We start from the raw sequence: 17,073 nt of genomic DNA on the forward strand, positions 1-17,073 counted from the left end.
TCTTTGGTTATACATAAAGTGAAGGCTGTAGAATCTAGTTAAAGTCTGTATCTAGAACACATGCTCTTTGCATCCTTTTAATCCAAATACGATAGACTTTTCCTTATATTTCCTTACAAGACTCTAAAATTTCTTAGTACTATTTTGCATTTATAATAGAGCACTCAACAGTTCTGAATCACATGAGTAACATTGGAGATAAAGGCAATATCTGCAATGAAATATTTTATTTTTTAAAAGATTTTATTTATTTGAGAGAGAGAGAGACAGCGTGAGCAGAGGCAGAGGGTAAGCAGACTCCCTGTTGAGCAGGGAGCCCGACATGGGGCTTGATCCCAGGACCCGGAGATCATGACCTGAGCCGAAGGCAGACGCTGAACCGACTGAACCACCCAGCTGCCCCTGCAAGATGAAATATTTTATACTCATATTTTAAAATATATAGGTTTGTTCTCTACTTGTACAAAAATTACTTAATAAGAAGTAATACTGGGGCGCCTGGGTGGCTCAGTCGTTAAGCGTATGCCTTCAGCTCAGGTCATGATCCCAGGGTCCTGGGATCGAGCCCTGCATCGGGCTCCCTGCTCCGAGGGAAGCCTCCTTCTCCCTCTCACACTCCCTCTGCTTGTGTTCTCTCTCTTGCTGTGTCTCTCTCTGTCAAATAAATAAATAAAATCTTTAAAAAAAAAAATAAAGAGTAATACTTTTTTTCTGTTTCTTTTGGCTTATTGGAAAAAGCTGCCTTAGATTTAAAGCTATCTGTTATTTGATATTATGCAGTAGTTTGGATATTCTTCAGATATCTAATCTGAGTCCCAGAACCATGAAAGCTGTTAAAATTTAGTGGTTTTTCTAACTTGTCCTGTCCATTTGCTCATTTTTTTAACATTCTTTATCAACCAAAGGAAAAGTTTACATTTATCTGCATATTTCCCATATTGCTCTGTGCCACAATAATTTGCAAATGACTTTTTTAGAATTAGTTTTGGAAAATCCAGTTTAGAACTTTGCATCTATGCCATAACTATAACAGATCAAAGACAAATTTTAGTTTTTATGTAATAAGCATAATTTTTGGTGAATTAAAATGTACTGTTATTCCCACTGGGGAGAGAAACAGGATTATTATTGTCCATACTTGATAGCACTTCTTTTTAGAGAGGCTAGTGATGTAAGTAAGTAAACCTGTTTAGGTAATTACTGAGGCCCTTATTTGTGAGAATAGATGAGATTAATTTGTGTAAGAGAGCAAATAGAAAAGAAGTGGCTAAAATTCTGAGATATTTCAGATGGAAAATATGGAAGTTCTATTCATGCTTCTTTATTTAGCTACTCCTTCTTAATTTAGTCTAATCGACCAAAATGAAAATAGAACATCTTTTGGCAAAGAGAAACTGCTTATTTTTATAGTACTGTTTGCAATCCTTGTAAGTGACGTACTTTAGATCTTGTAGCATTTTCAGTACTAACTGTAGGCAAAGTGGAGTGTTGAGGGGCTAGAGAAGGAAGAATTGAGGTCTCAGGACTCAAGAATTTTGCAGTGGACTGATAGTCCCGCTAAGCTGTGATTGACTGAGAGGGTTAATTCTCCCCACAGGTCTTTGTCATTTGGAAATAGATCCTGCTATGGGAAATGACTTTCTCATTGGTGGAAAGTGTGTCTGTGGGTGGGATAGGATGAATTGGAGGGAATGTTTTTGATAAGAGATGGAATTAAATTGCTACTTGCCTACTTCCTTTCCTCCTTGACAGACCAGAGGTCAGCTATTTAGTACTCTTTTTCTGAATACCCATGTTTTCGCAAGAACTAGATTGTCCTTAGTTTAACCTCAGATTATACCAGGACTGGGAAGAGATGTTTATCAGTGAACCCTGGCTTCCCCTTAGTGGCTTCTTAAATTATCACGACCTAGTCATCAGCCAGGACATAACTGCAGTAGCTGTTATCTGCAAAGGGTTTGCATTAATTTTTACTTTCAAAGGATATGATAATGAGGAGGGTCACAGCTGTATAAGTCAATGCTTGATACATATATACAGACCATTCATCTTTTTTTTTTTTTAAGATTTTATTTATTTATTTGACAGAGAAAGACACAGCGAGAGAGGGAACACAAACGGGGAGTGGGAGAGGGAGAAGCAGACTCCCTGCCGAGCAGGGAGCCCGATGCGGGACTCGATCCTGGGACTCCAGGATCATGACCTGAGCCGAAGGCAGTCGCTTAACCAACTGAGCCACCTAGGCGCCCCAGACCATTCATCTTGCAGTCTTTACAAATCTCCAGATTAGCAAATCACATCACTTAGACCTTTTCACTTTGAGTCCTAACTCTGTTGGTTGAATTTATTTGGAGTGTGATTTCTTTCTAAAGAAACCAAATGTGTATTACTTTTATAAGAGTTGTTAGAGATGCAACAGTCCACTTAATGATTTGGTGATTGGCCAAGTAAATTCGTTAACTAAATGACTTGGCTCCTGCACATCTAACCTGGAATGCCCAGGATTTATATTTGCCCCTCTGCAAAAGTAAAAAATCATTGTTTGAGACTTAAAGAAAAAAAAGAACCCCTTCTCTGTTGGAAATATGTATCTGAAATATTTATTTATAGGTGAAATGTTGGATTTGCTTTAAAACGCTACCAGCTGTAAAAGATATGATATAGACAGGATATTAAATAATAGTAGTATATTGATGTTAAATTTCCTGAACTCTGGGGCGCCTGGGTGGCTCAGTCGTTAAGCGCCTGCCTTCGGCTCAGGTCATGATTCCAGGGTCCTGGGATCGAGCCCCACATCGGGCTCCCTGCTCGGCGGGAAGCCTGCTTCTCCCTCTCCCACTCCCCCTGCTTGTGTTCCCTCTCTAGCTGTCTCTCTCTCTGTCAAATAAATAAATAAAATCTTTAAAAAAAAAAAAAAAGATTTCCTGAACTCAGTCATTGAACTGTGACTGTGTAAGAGAATGTCCCTATCTGCTGAAGTATTTAGGGATAAAAGGGCATGGTGTCTGCAATTTATTCCAAAATTGTTCAGGAAGAAAAAGTATAAAGTGTTTGAGGGATAATAGAAACATGATTGGCAAAATATTGATAACGGTTGGAGTTGCATGATGGATATATGATCGGTCATTATGCTACTCTCTAAACTGTCATGTACACTGGAAATTTTTCAAAATAAAATATAAAAAGAAAAAATTACTTTATTGCATGAACTTTGGGTATGGTGAAGAATTGAAGCCATGAGTGTTAAATTTCAACAGTGATAGGGTTCTACTATAGTTTACTCAGAAATTTTGGACTTGTTTGCCTTTCAAGTGAATTTTTCCTCCCTAACAATACTAAGATCATTTCTTTCTGTTTAATAGAGTAAGAAGAAGAAGAAGACTGATTTTATTCCTTACAGGGATTCTGTACTTACTTGGCTCCTTCGAGAAAATCTAGGTACGTTGATCACTTGTGTGTAGTTACCTTTTTAAAGCTGTTTATTGATTATCTTTTGTGGTTAATTGTCTTATATGTTTGTTTTGGAGAAAAATAATCTCCAGATATCCATGTTACTCTTGATTTAAGCTGGTTGGATTTGCTTACTTTTTTTTTTTTTTTTAAATTATGTTATGCTTACTTTTTAATCAGGGTTTTCTCCCCCATCTTGTTGACCTGGGAACGTGGACTGTGGTGTGGTGGTGTGGTTTTCTTCCTAACCACACCTGCTTCAAACTATCGCTCCTTCTTCAAACCTCTTTGGAAACTCCATGTTACCTTTTTGCTGATGGTTTTGGACCTTCAGGTCATTCTCTTTATTCTCTGTTCTGTTAGCCTCTTTCCCTCCTTCCTTTTAGAAGGGAAATGACACTGATAGAAGGAAGAGAGTGAGAATGGCCTGCTGGACTGTCCATGTCACTGTGACTTTGACTCATTAAGAGCACTTTGGTGGAGTGGCTGAGGTCTTAACTGAAGTGGGGAGAGGAGAACTGGTCACAGTAGATACAAACACCAAGATTAACAGTATGACAGTGCCCGGCATGGGAGCATTCAAGACATTTGTTGATTCTTGATTAAATCTTAGGATCTGAGATGGTGTTGTCTAATTTGACATAAATTTAATAAAATTCTTCTTTCTAAAATGAATATGATTTGCAATAACCATGATTCATCTTCTTAGGTGGCAATTCTCGGACTGCAATGGTTGCTGCTCTGAGCCCAGCAGATATCAACTATGATGAAACTTTGAGCACTCTGAGGTACTCCAATTGCTCTTGATAGCTAAATAGAATACTGTGCCACCATAAGTCATTTTGTTATGCCATTGGTTTTCTTATGCTATATGGGTAATTTTTTATGTAAGTAATGATCCATCCCTCTCATAACAGGGAAAACAGGGGTTGGGGGAGATTTCTATTTATTTTTTTGGGCAGGGGAGATTTTTATTATAATAGAATTTACCTGTTTATGGTTTTCAATTTCAGTTTGTTACGATTTTCATTTCTGTAAAAAGAAGTTCCCTTGTGGTTTTCATCATTATAGAGATGCTCAGCTCTTAACAAGTAATACAATTATGAGTACACATAGTGTTAAAAAAAAAAATTACAGAATGTTCACTAATAGAATATAGTCGGCCCTTGAACAACACAGTAGTTAGGGGTGCCAACCCTCTGCACACTCAAAAATCCGCATATAACTTGACTCCCCAAAAACTCAACTACTAACAGCCTGCTGTTGACCAGAAGCCTTACTGATAACATAAACAGTTGATTAATGCATATTTTGTATGTTGTAAGTTGTACAAATACATATGTATATGCATATAAGCCATATGTTTTCTTACAATAAAGTGAGTTATAGGAGAGAACATGTTATTAAGAAAATTAAGAAGAGAAAATACATTTACAGTACTGGACTGTGTTTATCAAAAAAATCTGATTATAAGTGCAGTTCTAACCCACGTTGTTCAAGGGTCAGCTGTATTTCTATTTATGAATAGTTTTCATTACTTTAATCTGGAACTTTCTACTCTTCTCCCAGTGATGGAAAGAACCCTATATAGTCTCACAAATGCATTTTGAGTCTTCTTTTTGGTATTTATTTCTTTTATGATTTTGGGTAACTCACTAAAATTCATCTGAGCCTTTTTCCTCATCTTGATAAGATATTATAAAACTTTCTATGCATATGTTATTAGTAAGGCTCATAAAATGTGTAAATACTCAAGCTGTTTGATTTAGAGTTAGAAATAATGGCATGTTACTTATGAGAAGTAGAGTATCTGAGGAATGGCAAGAATGAATGTTCTTTTTGGATATAGATATGCAGATCGTGCAAAACAAATTAAGTGCAATGCTGTTATCAATGAGGACCCCAATGCCAAACTGGTTCGTGAATTAAAGGAGGAGGTGACACGGCTGAAGGATCTTCTTCGTGCTCAGGGGCTGGGAGATATTATTGATAGTAAGTGAATTAAGGATCAACATAAACTCTAATCTTTTCCTCTTCAGGGTTCTTATATTTAAACTTAGATTCAAAGAACATGATGAAGTTAGATGGTATAACAGAGTTTTTTTTGTTTTTGTTTTTTCTTTTAAAAAAATCCAACGAAAATGATCTCAGAATCTTTCTTTATATAGTATGTACCAGGCTATCCAGCTGAACTCATGAAATTAGTTTTTAAAATGTAAATATGTTACCGCTTGTATTTTTATTAGATTTTCATTTTAGATCAGCAGTGAAGTTTATTTGGAACGTTGAGTTTATTCTCACGGAGAAATTAATCATTTTGTAAAATTGGTACTTGAAATTTTTGTTTTTGTACTGGGGCTTCTCTGGATTAATGTAGTAGTGATAATATATGTGTAACAAATCCACCATTCCAGTCCCCTTTCAGATAAGATTTACCTTTGAGTGGTATCTTTCCCCTCCTGCAGAATGATTGAAGGACACTCCCCACCCAGCTCCCTATGAACACATGAAGGGAAAAATATCCATTTTCTGTCAAATTCAAGAACTAGACTTTCAGAGAATACTATTTTACAGTGTTGTCTTAAAATGAGTCTTTTTTTAACCTCCGTGATCTCCTTGCATAATGTCTAATCAGAAGTTAACTGGATGATTCAGGTAGAATAGTATATGGGTTTATTTGATAAAGTATATTTTTATTTTTTGAGTGAAAAATTAATATTTAAATTCTAATAAGATTTTCAAAGTCTCTTGTAGTTTAGTTCTTCTTACTGATTAACACCTGAGTTTAAATGAATACAGTGTGCAAAATGATAATCTATTTTAAGTGTTAATTTTTTTCATCTTCCCAAATGCTGCTCTGTTCCCTCTCTGTGTCACTGCTGAACCTGAACTTTGACCCTTCTTGTATTTTCCCTCCTGCTTACCTTCAGTTGATCCATTGATCGATGATTACTCTGGAAGTGGAGGCAAATGTGTGTATTTCATGTATTGGTTATTTCCAGTACTCTGATTTGCTAATCTGCCTCTGCTGGATCAGCCTTAAAATGAGCTTTGCATGCCAGCAATCCTAACAGGGAAATCCCAGACAGAGCATACTGTAGATTCAGAAATGATCCTGTTTTTGCCCTTCTCCATGTAGCAAACGCTGCTGAATTTCAGTTTATGGGTTAAGTAGTTTAGAGGGTTAAGAGTCTCTTGCTGCTTCTGCTCTTCAGTTTTTCCACTTATGTGATTAAACTGAATCCAAAGTCCTAGAGGATGATGATAGCGATGACAGCAGCTCACATTTCCTGAGTGTTTATAGTGACCTTGAATGTATTATCTCACTTAATCCTGTCACTGATTCTGGAAAAGATTGTTAGGCCCATTTTACCCATGAGGACACCCTTGCCTGGGTGGTTAATTCGCTCCAGAGATCCCATGGTTTCTGTGTAGTTCGATTGGATAGTGTAACTCAGAGCCCCAGCTTTTAATATCATTACTATACCTTTTTTGGCCTCTTGAGATCCTTCACGTGTCTGATTATTTAATAGAAAACTCATTTTAAATTAGCTATGTAATTCTGAGCCTTGGTGTATGTACAATTAAAAACAATCACTTCTGGTTGGCTAAACTATCCCTGACTGAGTAGCTCTGAGTGTTGGGTTAGCACCCACCTGTGCTTATGCTGAGTTAGTTTCCTCCATATCTTGGGCCTCAGCTTACATAGTGGTTAGGAAAACTTTTTTTTTTTCCCTCTCCTTTTCTGGAATTACACATTAGATTTTAAAAACTTGGGTGTCTAAAATGTGTGTTCGAAATGAGACATTTTTATGAAGGATCACACCTCGTTCTCTCCATAGATATCATTAAGTTGGTGAGGACATGATTTCTTACCCTTTTAAGATAGTTCATGAGGGGATTTTTATCTTAGAAGAAATGAAGAATCTTGACTTCTTGGTTAAGTTTTAGATTTTAATTGATTTGCTTGTTCATTTAATGAGGCACGTAATAGGGCTTGAAGGGAGGAAATACATAGGTGAAAGCAAACGTAGCCCTGGCCACTGTGATGAGGCTAGGCCTTGAGGACACAATAACACTCCAATAGAGAGTGACTCTTGGACTGGAACAGCTCTGTCTGAGATTTCCGAAGCTGACTGATACTGATGTGAGAAAGACACCATCTTGTTCTTGCTTTTGTGCCCCAGCTGGCTGCTACCAGCTTGTTGCCTCACTCTTTTCTGAGCAGTTGTGACATCTCCCAAAAAGCTATGCATGACTAAGTTTTAATTTTGTCTCCATGCAGGAAAGCAGCCCTGACTACTTCTGAATTTCCATTTCAGTCTACTACTCTTAATTTCTTTTAGGGCTTGCATGTGTCCATTGGACCTTCTCAGCTCCACCCATCCTATTCTTTCCTACCTTGCTGCCATCACCTGATGGCTGATTTTTTGCTCCAGTTCCCATCCCCCTTTTAAAACTTGCTTGTTTTCCTATGTTCTATATTTGCAGATGGTGGTTTTCAAACTGTCTTGAAGCAACCACTGGTTTTAAGGGGTTTCAAGAACTGGCTTTGATGAAGTAGAAATGAGTAGACCCAGCGAGAGCAAATAATAATGTTTTCTGACTCTGCATTGACTCGTATCATTTAAGGAAAACTTAAGTTAGTTTTGGTATGAATTTTAAGCAATGTAGGTTTTCTCACATTTTTAAACATAAGCTAATTTTAAAATAGAAATCCATTAATACCTATGGTTTTCCTCTGGTGTCTGTTCGACAGGGATGACTAATGAAGGAAAGTACAAACAACAAATTAATGAATTTTGTTGTTTGTGGCTCTTTTTATCAAAACTAAATTTAAAAACAAAACTTACAGTTCTATTAAAGACCTTAGTAAGTGAAAGTATGTCCCTGAAACTTGAATTCCATACTAGGAACTCAGCTCACCAGTGACTCATGGAGTACTGTTAGGCAGAGTAAGAGCCTCACTTTGCAATAATAAGCAAATAATCAGCCTTGATTTTTGCTTGTGCTAATAGATGAATGTAAACTGTACCAACTTCATTAATTTGCTAATTGTTCTTCCCTGTTGAGGTAATTGACCCTGAGTTCTCAACCAGAACTTACACAAATTTCTTGTGATTTCTACATTTACCTCTCCTTTTTTAAAAAAGCATATGTTGAAGATGCTTTTTAGCATGTTGAAATGTTGCTATACAAAGGACACTACAGATTTTTGTTTTAACTGTAGTATCTTCTTGGGAATTTTTGCTGAATGCCATAAAATACTGGGCCAGTTTGATATTACTGATAAATAAATGTTCATCTTTTTTCCTGTACCATTACAAACTACTGGGATTTAAGAGTACTGGAAATCTAAAACATTGTAGATTTGGAGCTCTAGAAGGAATAGAAGGAATGTAGCATGTCTTGTTTACGGAGAGTGCCTGAGCATTATTATCCTTTGAGGCTCTGGTTACCCCCTATCAAATACAATGTTAACCCACCCTGGAATTTTTTAGTTTCTAAATTTTTTAGTTTCAGAAGTGGTTCTTAACCTCTAGGATACCAGTATTAAAGACAGACATGTTTTAGAACTGCCATCTAGAACAATTATAACTTGTCTTTGTATTATAATGTGTCTTTGTCTTGGCGCTTTAATACTATCCTTTCTTACGCTGGTATTCCTTCCTGTCTTTTTTCTCCCTCTGCTCCTTTCCCTCTTTTCCACTTTTTCTGCCTTCCCTTCTTTCTGTCTCCCAGATCTGAAAGATTTTCAGAACAATAAGCATAGGTACTTGCTAGCCTCTGAGAATCAACGCCCTGGCAATTTTTCCACAGCATCCATGGGGTCCCTTACTTCATCTCCATCTTCCTGCTCACTCAATAGTCAGGTGGGCATAACATCTGTGACCAGTATTCAGGAGAGGATCATGTCTACACCTGGAGGAGAGGAAGCCATTGAACGTCTAAAGGTAAGTAATAATTCAGACTGAATGAAAGGTGTTCTGTGTAGCTCCACAAAGCATAGTTGGTCTTGAAAATCACCGAGATTTTTGTTAAGGATACGGAAGAACTTTCTGACTCTTAGAGGTGTCCTGAAAATGGCATGTGCTGCTTTATAAGGTAATTTCTTTTTACCAGAATACTTGAGTCTCACGTGGCCAGGCAGAAATTAGAGAGATGCGTGGCCAGATCATAGGTTGGCCATGAAGATAACTGATAAATAGATAATGTCCTTTAATTCCCAGATAGTTTATAAGTCACAGGGACATTGTTTAGTTAGGAATTTAGTTGGAAACTAATTTGATAGAAGCACTTGGATTCATTTGAAGATGGAATTCTGTATAGAGCCATGTCTGTGTTAGTAAAATAAATAGACAACCAAAAGAAGGCTTGAGCATATGAGTGGCTGTACCAGGCTTATTCAGAGACATGTGAAATGATAACTTGTAGAAGCTCATAGGAAGTCTTGGAACCCTATTATAACTGCCGTGGGAGGGCTGCCTCCTCCTGTGCTGGCGCCCATGGGGTCAGGGGCCTCAGTGCTGTGTTGCGCGCTTGCATCCTGCACGTTCAGGGCCACCTGCTGTGGCACCCAGCTTCACTCTCCCAGTCTGTGCTTCGCTCTGTTGGGGATGTTCTTGTCTTCTTCGTGAATATGAAAGTGAGCGGTAGCAGCACCTGCTGATTCCTGCCTTCTTCCTTCCCCTCAGTGACTGCAGCGAGAACAGACCATGCCATCCATCAAATCACTGTGACAGTATCACAGATGCTTTTTCTTTCCCTGCTCATTGCCTCCAGGGTGATCGTGTGATCCACGCTTTTGGGCCTTTGTATTCCCAAGGGCCAGGGCAGGGAAAACAAGGAGGGCAGAGAAAGTGTTTTCAGGAGCTGGGAAGTTGCAGTTGTGTTGGCAGGCCTCTTTGTGTTGCACTCAGCGCTCTCCACAACTGCCGCTCGCTCGAGCACTGTTGAGAACAGTAACACACTTGGGCAAATGAACGATGGAAAAGGTTTGTTGAGCCTTTTCACCGCTAAAAGGGAATGAAGCTTGATAATTGAAGATGACAGAAGGTTTCATTTCAGTTTTCAGGTGAGGCCAAGAAAGATTTTATGTGAAGACTGGGCCTCTGCTTCTTAGTCAGCCTACGTTTTTCCTTGGCATTTTTTACTTACTTCTAACCTAAGGTGGTTCAGAAACAAAAGTAATGATCTTGTTTCTTCCTTCAGAACTTATTTGTAGGAAGTGGGTAAAGTTCTGAAATACCTAGCAAAGGGAGAAGGGTGAGAAATCTTTTCATTTCATTAATTGTTGCAAATTGAAGGGTAATTCCTGCTTTTGTAAAATTGCCTTTGGAATTGTAATAAAGACATTAGTGAAGCCTGTGCAGGACAGCTTTATGTGTCTGTGTTTTCACGATGGGCGTTGGTGACAAAGTTGCTGTGCGGGGTTCTGTTTGGGCCAGTGGGGGAAATGCAGGGGTTCCATGGGAAAGAAGTGAAATCTCCTACTTACTATTTAATATAAGATGTTCTTTATCTTTGGGGATTTTGAATCTTACTTATATCGCCTATTAAAGCCTTGGTGTACAAATAAGATTTCCATTAACTTACGTCTTGGTGTAAAAGAAAACAATTTTCCTAACTGCCACATGGGACCAACTGAAAATAACGTTGAATGTTAGGAGTCAAGACGTTAATCAGACTCTTTAAGAATTAGGTCACCCAATGTCTTCCACATAGTTTCTGGGGAATAACATTGCCATTATTCAGGGAACCCTCCCCCCAACCTTCCTACTTCCCACCAAAACAAAACTGTATTACTTTCATCAGAAAATAGATTTCTCTGTTTTAATTTTCCTTTAAGTCAGCATAAGTGAAATCTTCCATTTTCCCTACCTTTAGAAAATTGCTTCTTGATGGTTTTGCATTGGATCTTGAGTTTTTAAATGCAGCATGGCAGTCCACTGAGGCATAAGTGCCTTCGTTCTGCTCCTGTTTTGTGAATGGTGAGAGAATTCAGTCCAGCAGACCTGCATTGTAATGCCTCAGGCAGATAGCATCTTGCATGCACAGTGCAAGGCAGTGGTTATACAACAGAAATGCTTGAGAATTCTTCATTTTTGGACTACTTCATTGTTGAGTGTTTAGGAGCTACGTTCCTAAGCCATGATACTGCAGGAGAAAAATACTGTAATGGAAAACAGGAATAGAGGTTAATTCACTTCACTAACATTTTATTTCCCTTTGCTTCTCTTTATTTTTGACTTTAAAAATATGATCAGTTGGTAAAATACTTTTGCATAACGTGTTGCTTCTGCTTCGTTTTTTGAATAGCTTCTTTCCATATGGAAGAGACCCATGTTACCTCATCATAAACAATCTCGACCCCTCCACAAACCTCTCTGGCAAAAGAGTGAAATGTAATTGCTTTCATTTTTTAATCACAACTCAAACTGAGTTGGGATGTATGTATCCTTGATTTGGATTCTTATTCAGTAAGGTTTTAAATATGTAACTATAGCTACTGTGTGGTGGCTCTGGGGTTTGTTTATTAATCTGGCATCAAAGTTAGTACTATGAGGGCCATCGCCTAGGCTTGGACTATAAATATCCACAAGTATCCATTACAGAAGCATGCAAGGGCAGGTGCTGTGCTAGGCGGCCCAAGGGCCCCACACTTGGAACACACTTATGGAACATACTATGTTCAGTACAGTAAAACCTTGGCTATCTGATGGCTTCAAGGAATGTTCCATGTAGTAAGCATTTAACCTTTTAAATATCACAGTTGAAACTGTAATTTTTTTTTGTGGAAATATTTCTGACTTGTTCTGCGGATTTCTCTGTCACCTTAACTGAATCATGACAAAGAAATTAAATTGTGTTTAGCTATGTGAACATAATTGTTAACGAGTGCTGCATAGATAGCTAGACATTCGTGATGTGAGACCAAAGTTGAATGGCGCCTGAGCCCAACATTTCTTGGAGCTTTAAAAATAGGTTCCTGATGTCACTGTTTTTATTTGGAATTTTTTTGTGTGTCCTACCTGTGGGAAGGAAGGACCCTTAAAGATTGTCCGGACTCCTCATTTCTGAAGCATGCATCCCAATTTCAATTTAATCTTATAAGTTGGGTTTCTAGAGTGGGTAATGGGCAACATTGGGCACCAGTGTGCCAGGCCTGCCTGCAGGGTAAGTTGATAACTCAGAGATCAAAAGTTATCTAATGTTGGCATCTCAGTTTTATTTAAGCTAAGTTTGCTATTCAGGCTTGAAGAAATAATATCCTTCATGCTTTCTTAATTGATGGTGAGCTGTTTTGTAGAATATTTTCTTTAAAGCCTAGTGATTCTACCTTAATTGAAGAAAGAGCATCAAGAGTCAGGAAACCCCACTCTAGGGTTTAGTGGCTCAGGATGTAGTGTGGCCTCAGGTTAGTCTCTTAGCTTCTCTGGTCCCCAGTTTATCTCTAGAATGGTTCTGGAATAAATGGCTTTTTCTAGCACTGAACTTTTGCTTAATATCATTTTCTTTAACCTTTCTTCAGAGTTTTAAAAAATAAGCTTTTTTTTTTTTTAAGATTTTATTTATTTATTTGAGGGAGAAGGAGAAGCAGACTCTTCACTGAGCAGGGACTCCCGATTTGGGCTCCATCCCAGGACCCGGGGATCATGACCTGAGCTGAAGGCAGACGCTTAACCGGCTGAGCCACCCAGGCGCCCCTAAAAAATAGCTTTTTAGACAACATAAAAATTGCAACGTGAAGCTATAATGAAAAATAAAAGAATACCATATTCAGCTAACTCATTAAATCTCTTTTTTTACAAAGAGATCATGTCCTGATTTACCCTCCAGGTGGGAAGTAAAATTAGAGAGTTCACATTAGAATTGGCAGCAAAATGACAACAGGATCCCTAGACAGTGATTTTGCTACCTTGGGTGAATTTACAGTTGCCCCAAAATAGAATAGCTTTTGTACAGCCAGATAAATCTCTTATCAGACATGATCTTTTCCTGAAAATAACCAACCAGGAAAAAAAAATTTTAAGTTTCTCATGGGTCAATTTGTATTCCATCACCAACATCAGGGCTTGTGCGCCACACTCTGTATAATAAACACTAGTCTAGATGCTCTGTTTGGGCAGCCTGTTGTCCTAGTCCTTTCTTTCGAAGTTACCATTTTGAGATCGTAAAGGTTTCTACCCAGCTGTCTTTAATAAGCCTTGCTATCACGTAGGCTATGGTGCCAACTTGTCTCGTATTTGCCCTCTCACGGTCCTATGCAAAAGCATTTAGTACTACTCTGTTAGAGTTGTTTGAGTAACTTCTGTGGTGCTTACTGACCACTTGGTTCCTGGCCATCTCCCTCCTTGCTGAAATTGTATGGGTGTTTTTGGTTGCTGGCCCTCTAGCGTGGCACGTTTCCTGTCTCAGCTTGGGAGGGGTACGTGCACTGCAGGCTAAATCTGTCCTCTTGGAGGCCACTGGAGAGATGCTGTTCAGGTAGCTGTTTGAGTCTTTCAGCCCCTGGGTGTTGGGAGAGTTAAATGAGAGCAATTTAGGTGGTTCTGTCTTTCCTCCCCACCTTCCCCACTCCCTCTGTTGACTTGTTCTGGCATCTACCCCTTTGTGACTGACCCTTTTCTGAACGAGTACCTATTCAGCGGCCCCCTTCATGGGAACCATACTGATGTTTCTGCCTTTTCTAACTCGCTCATCAGTTTTCTCTTTGCCCTGCTTAGCTAGTTGTTCTTCACTGTCGTCATCATGATGCTCCCCTGTCTGTTTCTCCTGACTCCTGTACTCCTTTGCTTTTGCAGCTGCCGCCTGGAATTCTCACTCATGGCTTTTTAACACGCTCCCATGCCTCCTTCCGGAAAACCGAATCGCAGACACCTTAGGATTGATTGTATTATGTGCTCACTGTTTCTTTCTTTGTAGATAATTATGTTTTCAGATCCCAGAGGCTTCTTACAATGGCCTGTTAAATAATCAAACAGTGAGCTATTTTGTAAACTGTGCAGGGTTTTCATCCTGAATCACTAGTGCTGCTGTCATCAGAACTGGCATCTCATCACTCTTATGCTCCTGGCATCATCTTTGGACTTTCTAATTTCATCTCCATGACCAGATCTTCCTCTGCTTTTTGCATGTGCCTGTCCTCAGGTCGTCTTCCTCCCTCCATTTTTCACCGAGTTGATTTCCTACTTGTCCTTCATTCATCAGTCTGAGCGTCATTCTTATGCTCACCCATTCTCCAGCGACCTGTGAACACTTCAGTTCTAGCACGTGACACAGTGTTCTGTTGTTTTCTCCTGCCCTACCCATTCACAGTCTGCGAGCGCACTGCTCTGGCCACACTGTGGTTCCTGGAAAATGCCAGGCATTTCTTACCTCTTCCCTCACATGTTCATGTGGTAGCTCCTGCTTTGTCTCTGCTTACACAGAACCTTGTCAGCGAGCCCTGTTCTGACAACCCCATTCCAAATTGCTCCCTCATTTACCCCTTTCCCTTTCTTCCTTTTTCGCCAAGGCACTTGCCACTATCCCATGTACTGTATATTTGAATTATTGATTAAAATTGATTACATTCTTTACTAGAATGTAAGTCTCATGAAATCAAGGATTTTTTCCCTGCCACATCCCTAGTTGCCTGAAACAGGGCTTAACATATAATGTAGTTCTGTATAATTATTGAATGAATGAATCATCAGTTACTTCTCTCTTCCTCATATACAGTAAACTCCCTGAGAGCAGGAAACATGTTCTTAATTTCTGGCATTCATAAAAACTCAGCGGGACACTGTCACTTCAGTGGCTATATGCCTTCGGCTGAGATTAATACTAACCCTTTCTCTTACCAGGTATTGGGTTGTGTTCAGAAGGGTGTTATGTTGTAGAGGAATTAAAATATTCATTTACCCTTCAGGTTTTTGACTGGGGCTTCTGCAAACAAAAGACAGATTAATAAGAGAAAAGCACACAGATTTATTTAATATAAGTTTTATGTGACACGGGAACCTTCATAAGGAAATAAAGACCCAAAGAAGTGTTAAAGCATTTTTTTCGCTAGGTTTGATAAAGAGAGAAGAGTTGTGGGAAATTATGATAGGACCTGGAGGGAACTTATCAATGCCTGTTTGTTCAGATTCCTCTTACTGTTCTTCCATCTTTGGAGATGAGGATTCTCCTTTCCTCCAGGTGTAAGAAGGCTCCTCTCATGAGGGTCTTAAAACCTGCTTGAGGAGTTCAGAGTCCTTCCTGCAGAAACCATTTCTCAAATTACTTCAGCTTAAAATAATCAATATGCCAAGATGCCATATTTTAGGGGAACACGTTCTGAGCCCCATCAGGCTATGGTGAAGTTATAGTGAAACAAAAGCAATTGTTTGGTGGCTTTATTCTTTTGTAGAAGTGGTTTTCAGAAATAGAGTCCTGCATTTGGGGATGTTAATGTTACTCCTCTTTCTACACACACACATATGCACACCCACTCCTTGGGCATTTTTATTAGGACTTAGGAGAATTTATATATCTAGGGCTGATTTAATGTTAGACCTAATCTTCATGAATTTTATTGCACATAATATTAAGAAAGGAACAGAATCTCATTGTATTAGATTCTGCCTCATACCCACAAAGGGCATTGTGTGCTTCTTGCTGTCCTTCCTAGACATAGCGTGTTACATCATAAGGCTCTTCTTCACTTTAACTGTGGACTTCCTCTTAGGAATCGGAGAAGATCATTGCTGAGCTGAATGAGACCTGGGAAGAGAAGCTGCGTAAAACAGAGGCCATCAGAATGGAGAGGTCAGCAAGTTAAGCTCTCGGGGTTGTCTGCACATTCTCAGGGGAACTGGGATTCCTTTTATAGAAGGAGAAGTTGAGCTGGAAGTAAAAATGAAGGGCCCCCTTGCCAAGCACAGAATAGAACAGAACTCAGCCTGCTCTAGGTCTTCCCCTAGCAGAGGTTATATAGTTAGACTACTCTAGGGAGTCCTGTGCTCATTACCATACTGCATCGTGTTCAGGGTCCATGTAAAATGGAAGATACTGAGGGATAGAGGGTTTTTTTTAAACATTTCTTTTTAGGGTGGGGGAGGGGCAGAGGGGGAGAGAGAATTCCAAGCAGACTCCACACCCAGCATGGAGCCCAATGTGGGGCTTGATCCCATGACCCAGAGACCATGATCTGAGCTGAAATTGAGAGTCAAGAGTTGGATGCTTAACTGACTGAGCCACCCAGGTACCCTGGGATAGAGTTTTTACTTTGTAAAACAACTGCCTTTGATAAAGGCCCAAATAATAAAGCTCTCTGATGATTGTCTGAGTTATGTTTTATAGAACCTCTTTGGTAAGAGGTGAAGCAGTTTGAGTTGCAGACTTTTAAAATCCCTTTTCTACTTTAACCTCTCAGTTATCTACCTGAAGGTGAGCATAACCCAAAATAATACTTTTCCTCTTGGAATGAATATACATTAAAAGAAGGTCAGACTTGTCTTCCCCCTTCATGGAAGATGAGGTAGAAGTAAGTGCTGATGTATTGATGCAGTGGATGTATCAAACAATTAGAATATTCTTATTATAGGGATTTTTTTCTTTTTAAAGATTTTACTTATTTATTTGACAGAGAGAGAG

General features: G+C 39.0%; 1 protein-coding gene across 1 annotated transcript in view; it reads left to right on the plus strand.

The window, feature by feature from the left end:
* Positions 1–17,073, plus strand: part of KIF1B (kinesin family member 1B) — a 137,286-nt gene that overhangs the window by 53,035 nt on the left and 67,178 nt on the right. Inside the window, exons 11-16 of the mRNA XM_081816819.1 lie at positions 3,363–3,438; positions 4,160–4,238; positions 5,300–5,442; positions 6,381–6,422; positions 9,193–9,404; positions 16,166–16,245. Of these exons, the coding sequence (XP_081672945.1) occupies positions 3,363–3,438; positions 4,160–4,238; positions 5,300–5,442; positions 6,381–6,422; positions 9,193–9,404; positions 16,166–16,245 (632 nt within the window). The remainder of the gene's footprint in view (positions 1–3,362; positions 3,439–4,159; positions 4,239–5,299; positions 5,443–6,380; positions 6,423–9,192; positions 9,405–16,165; positions 16,246–17,073) is intronic.

Source organism: Leptonychotes weddellii, chromosome 4 (assembly GCF_054177405.1).
Source record: "Leptonychotes weddellii isolate Sample4059 chromosome 4, ASM5417740v2, whole genome shotgun sequence".
Lineage (NCBI taxonomy): Eukaryota > Metazoa > Chordata > Mammalia > Carnivora > Phocidae > Leptonychotes > Leptonychotes weddellii.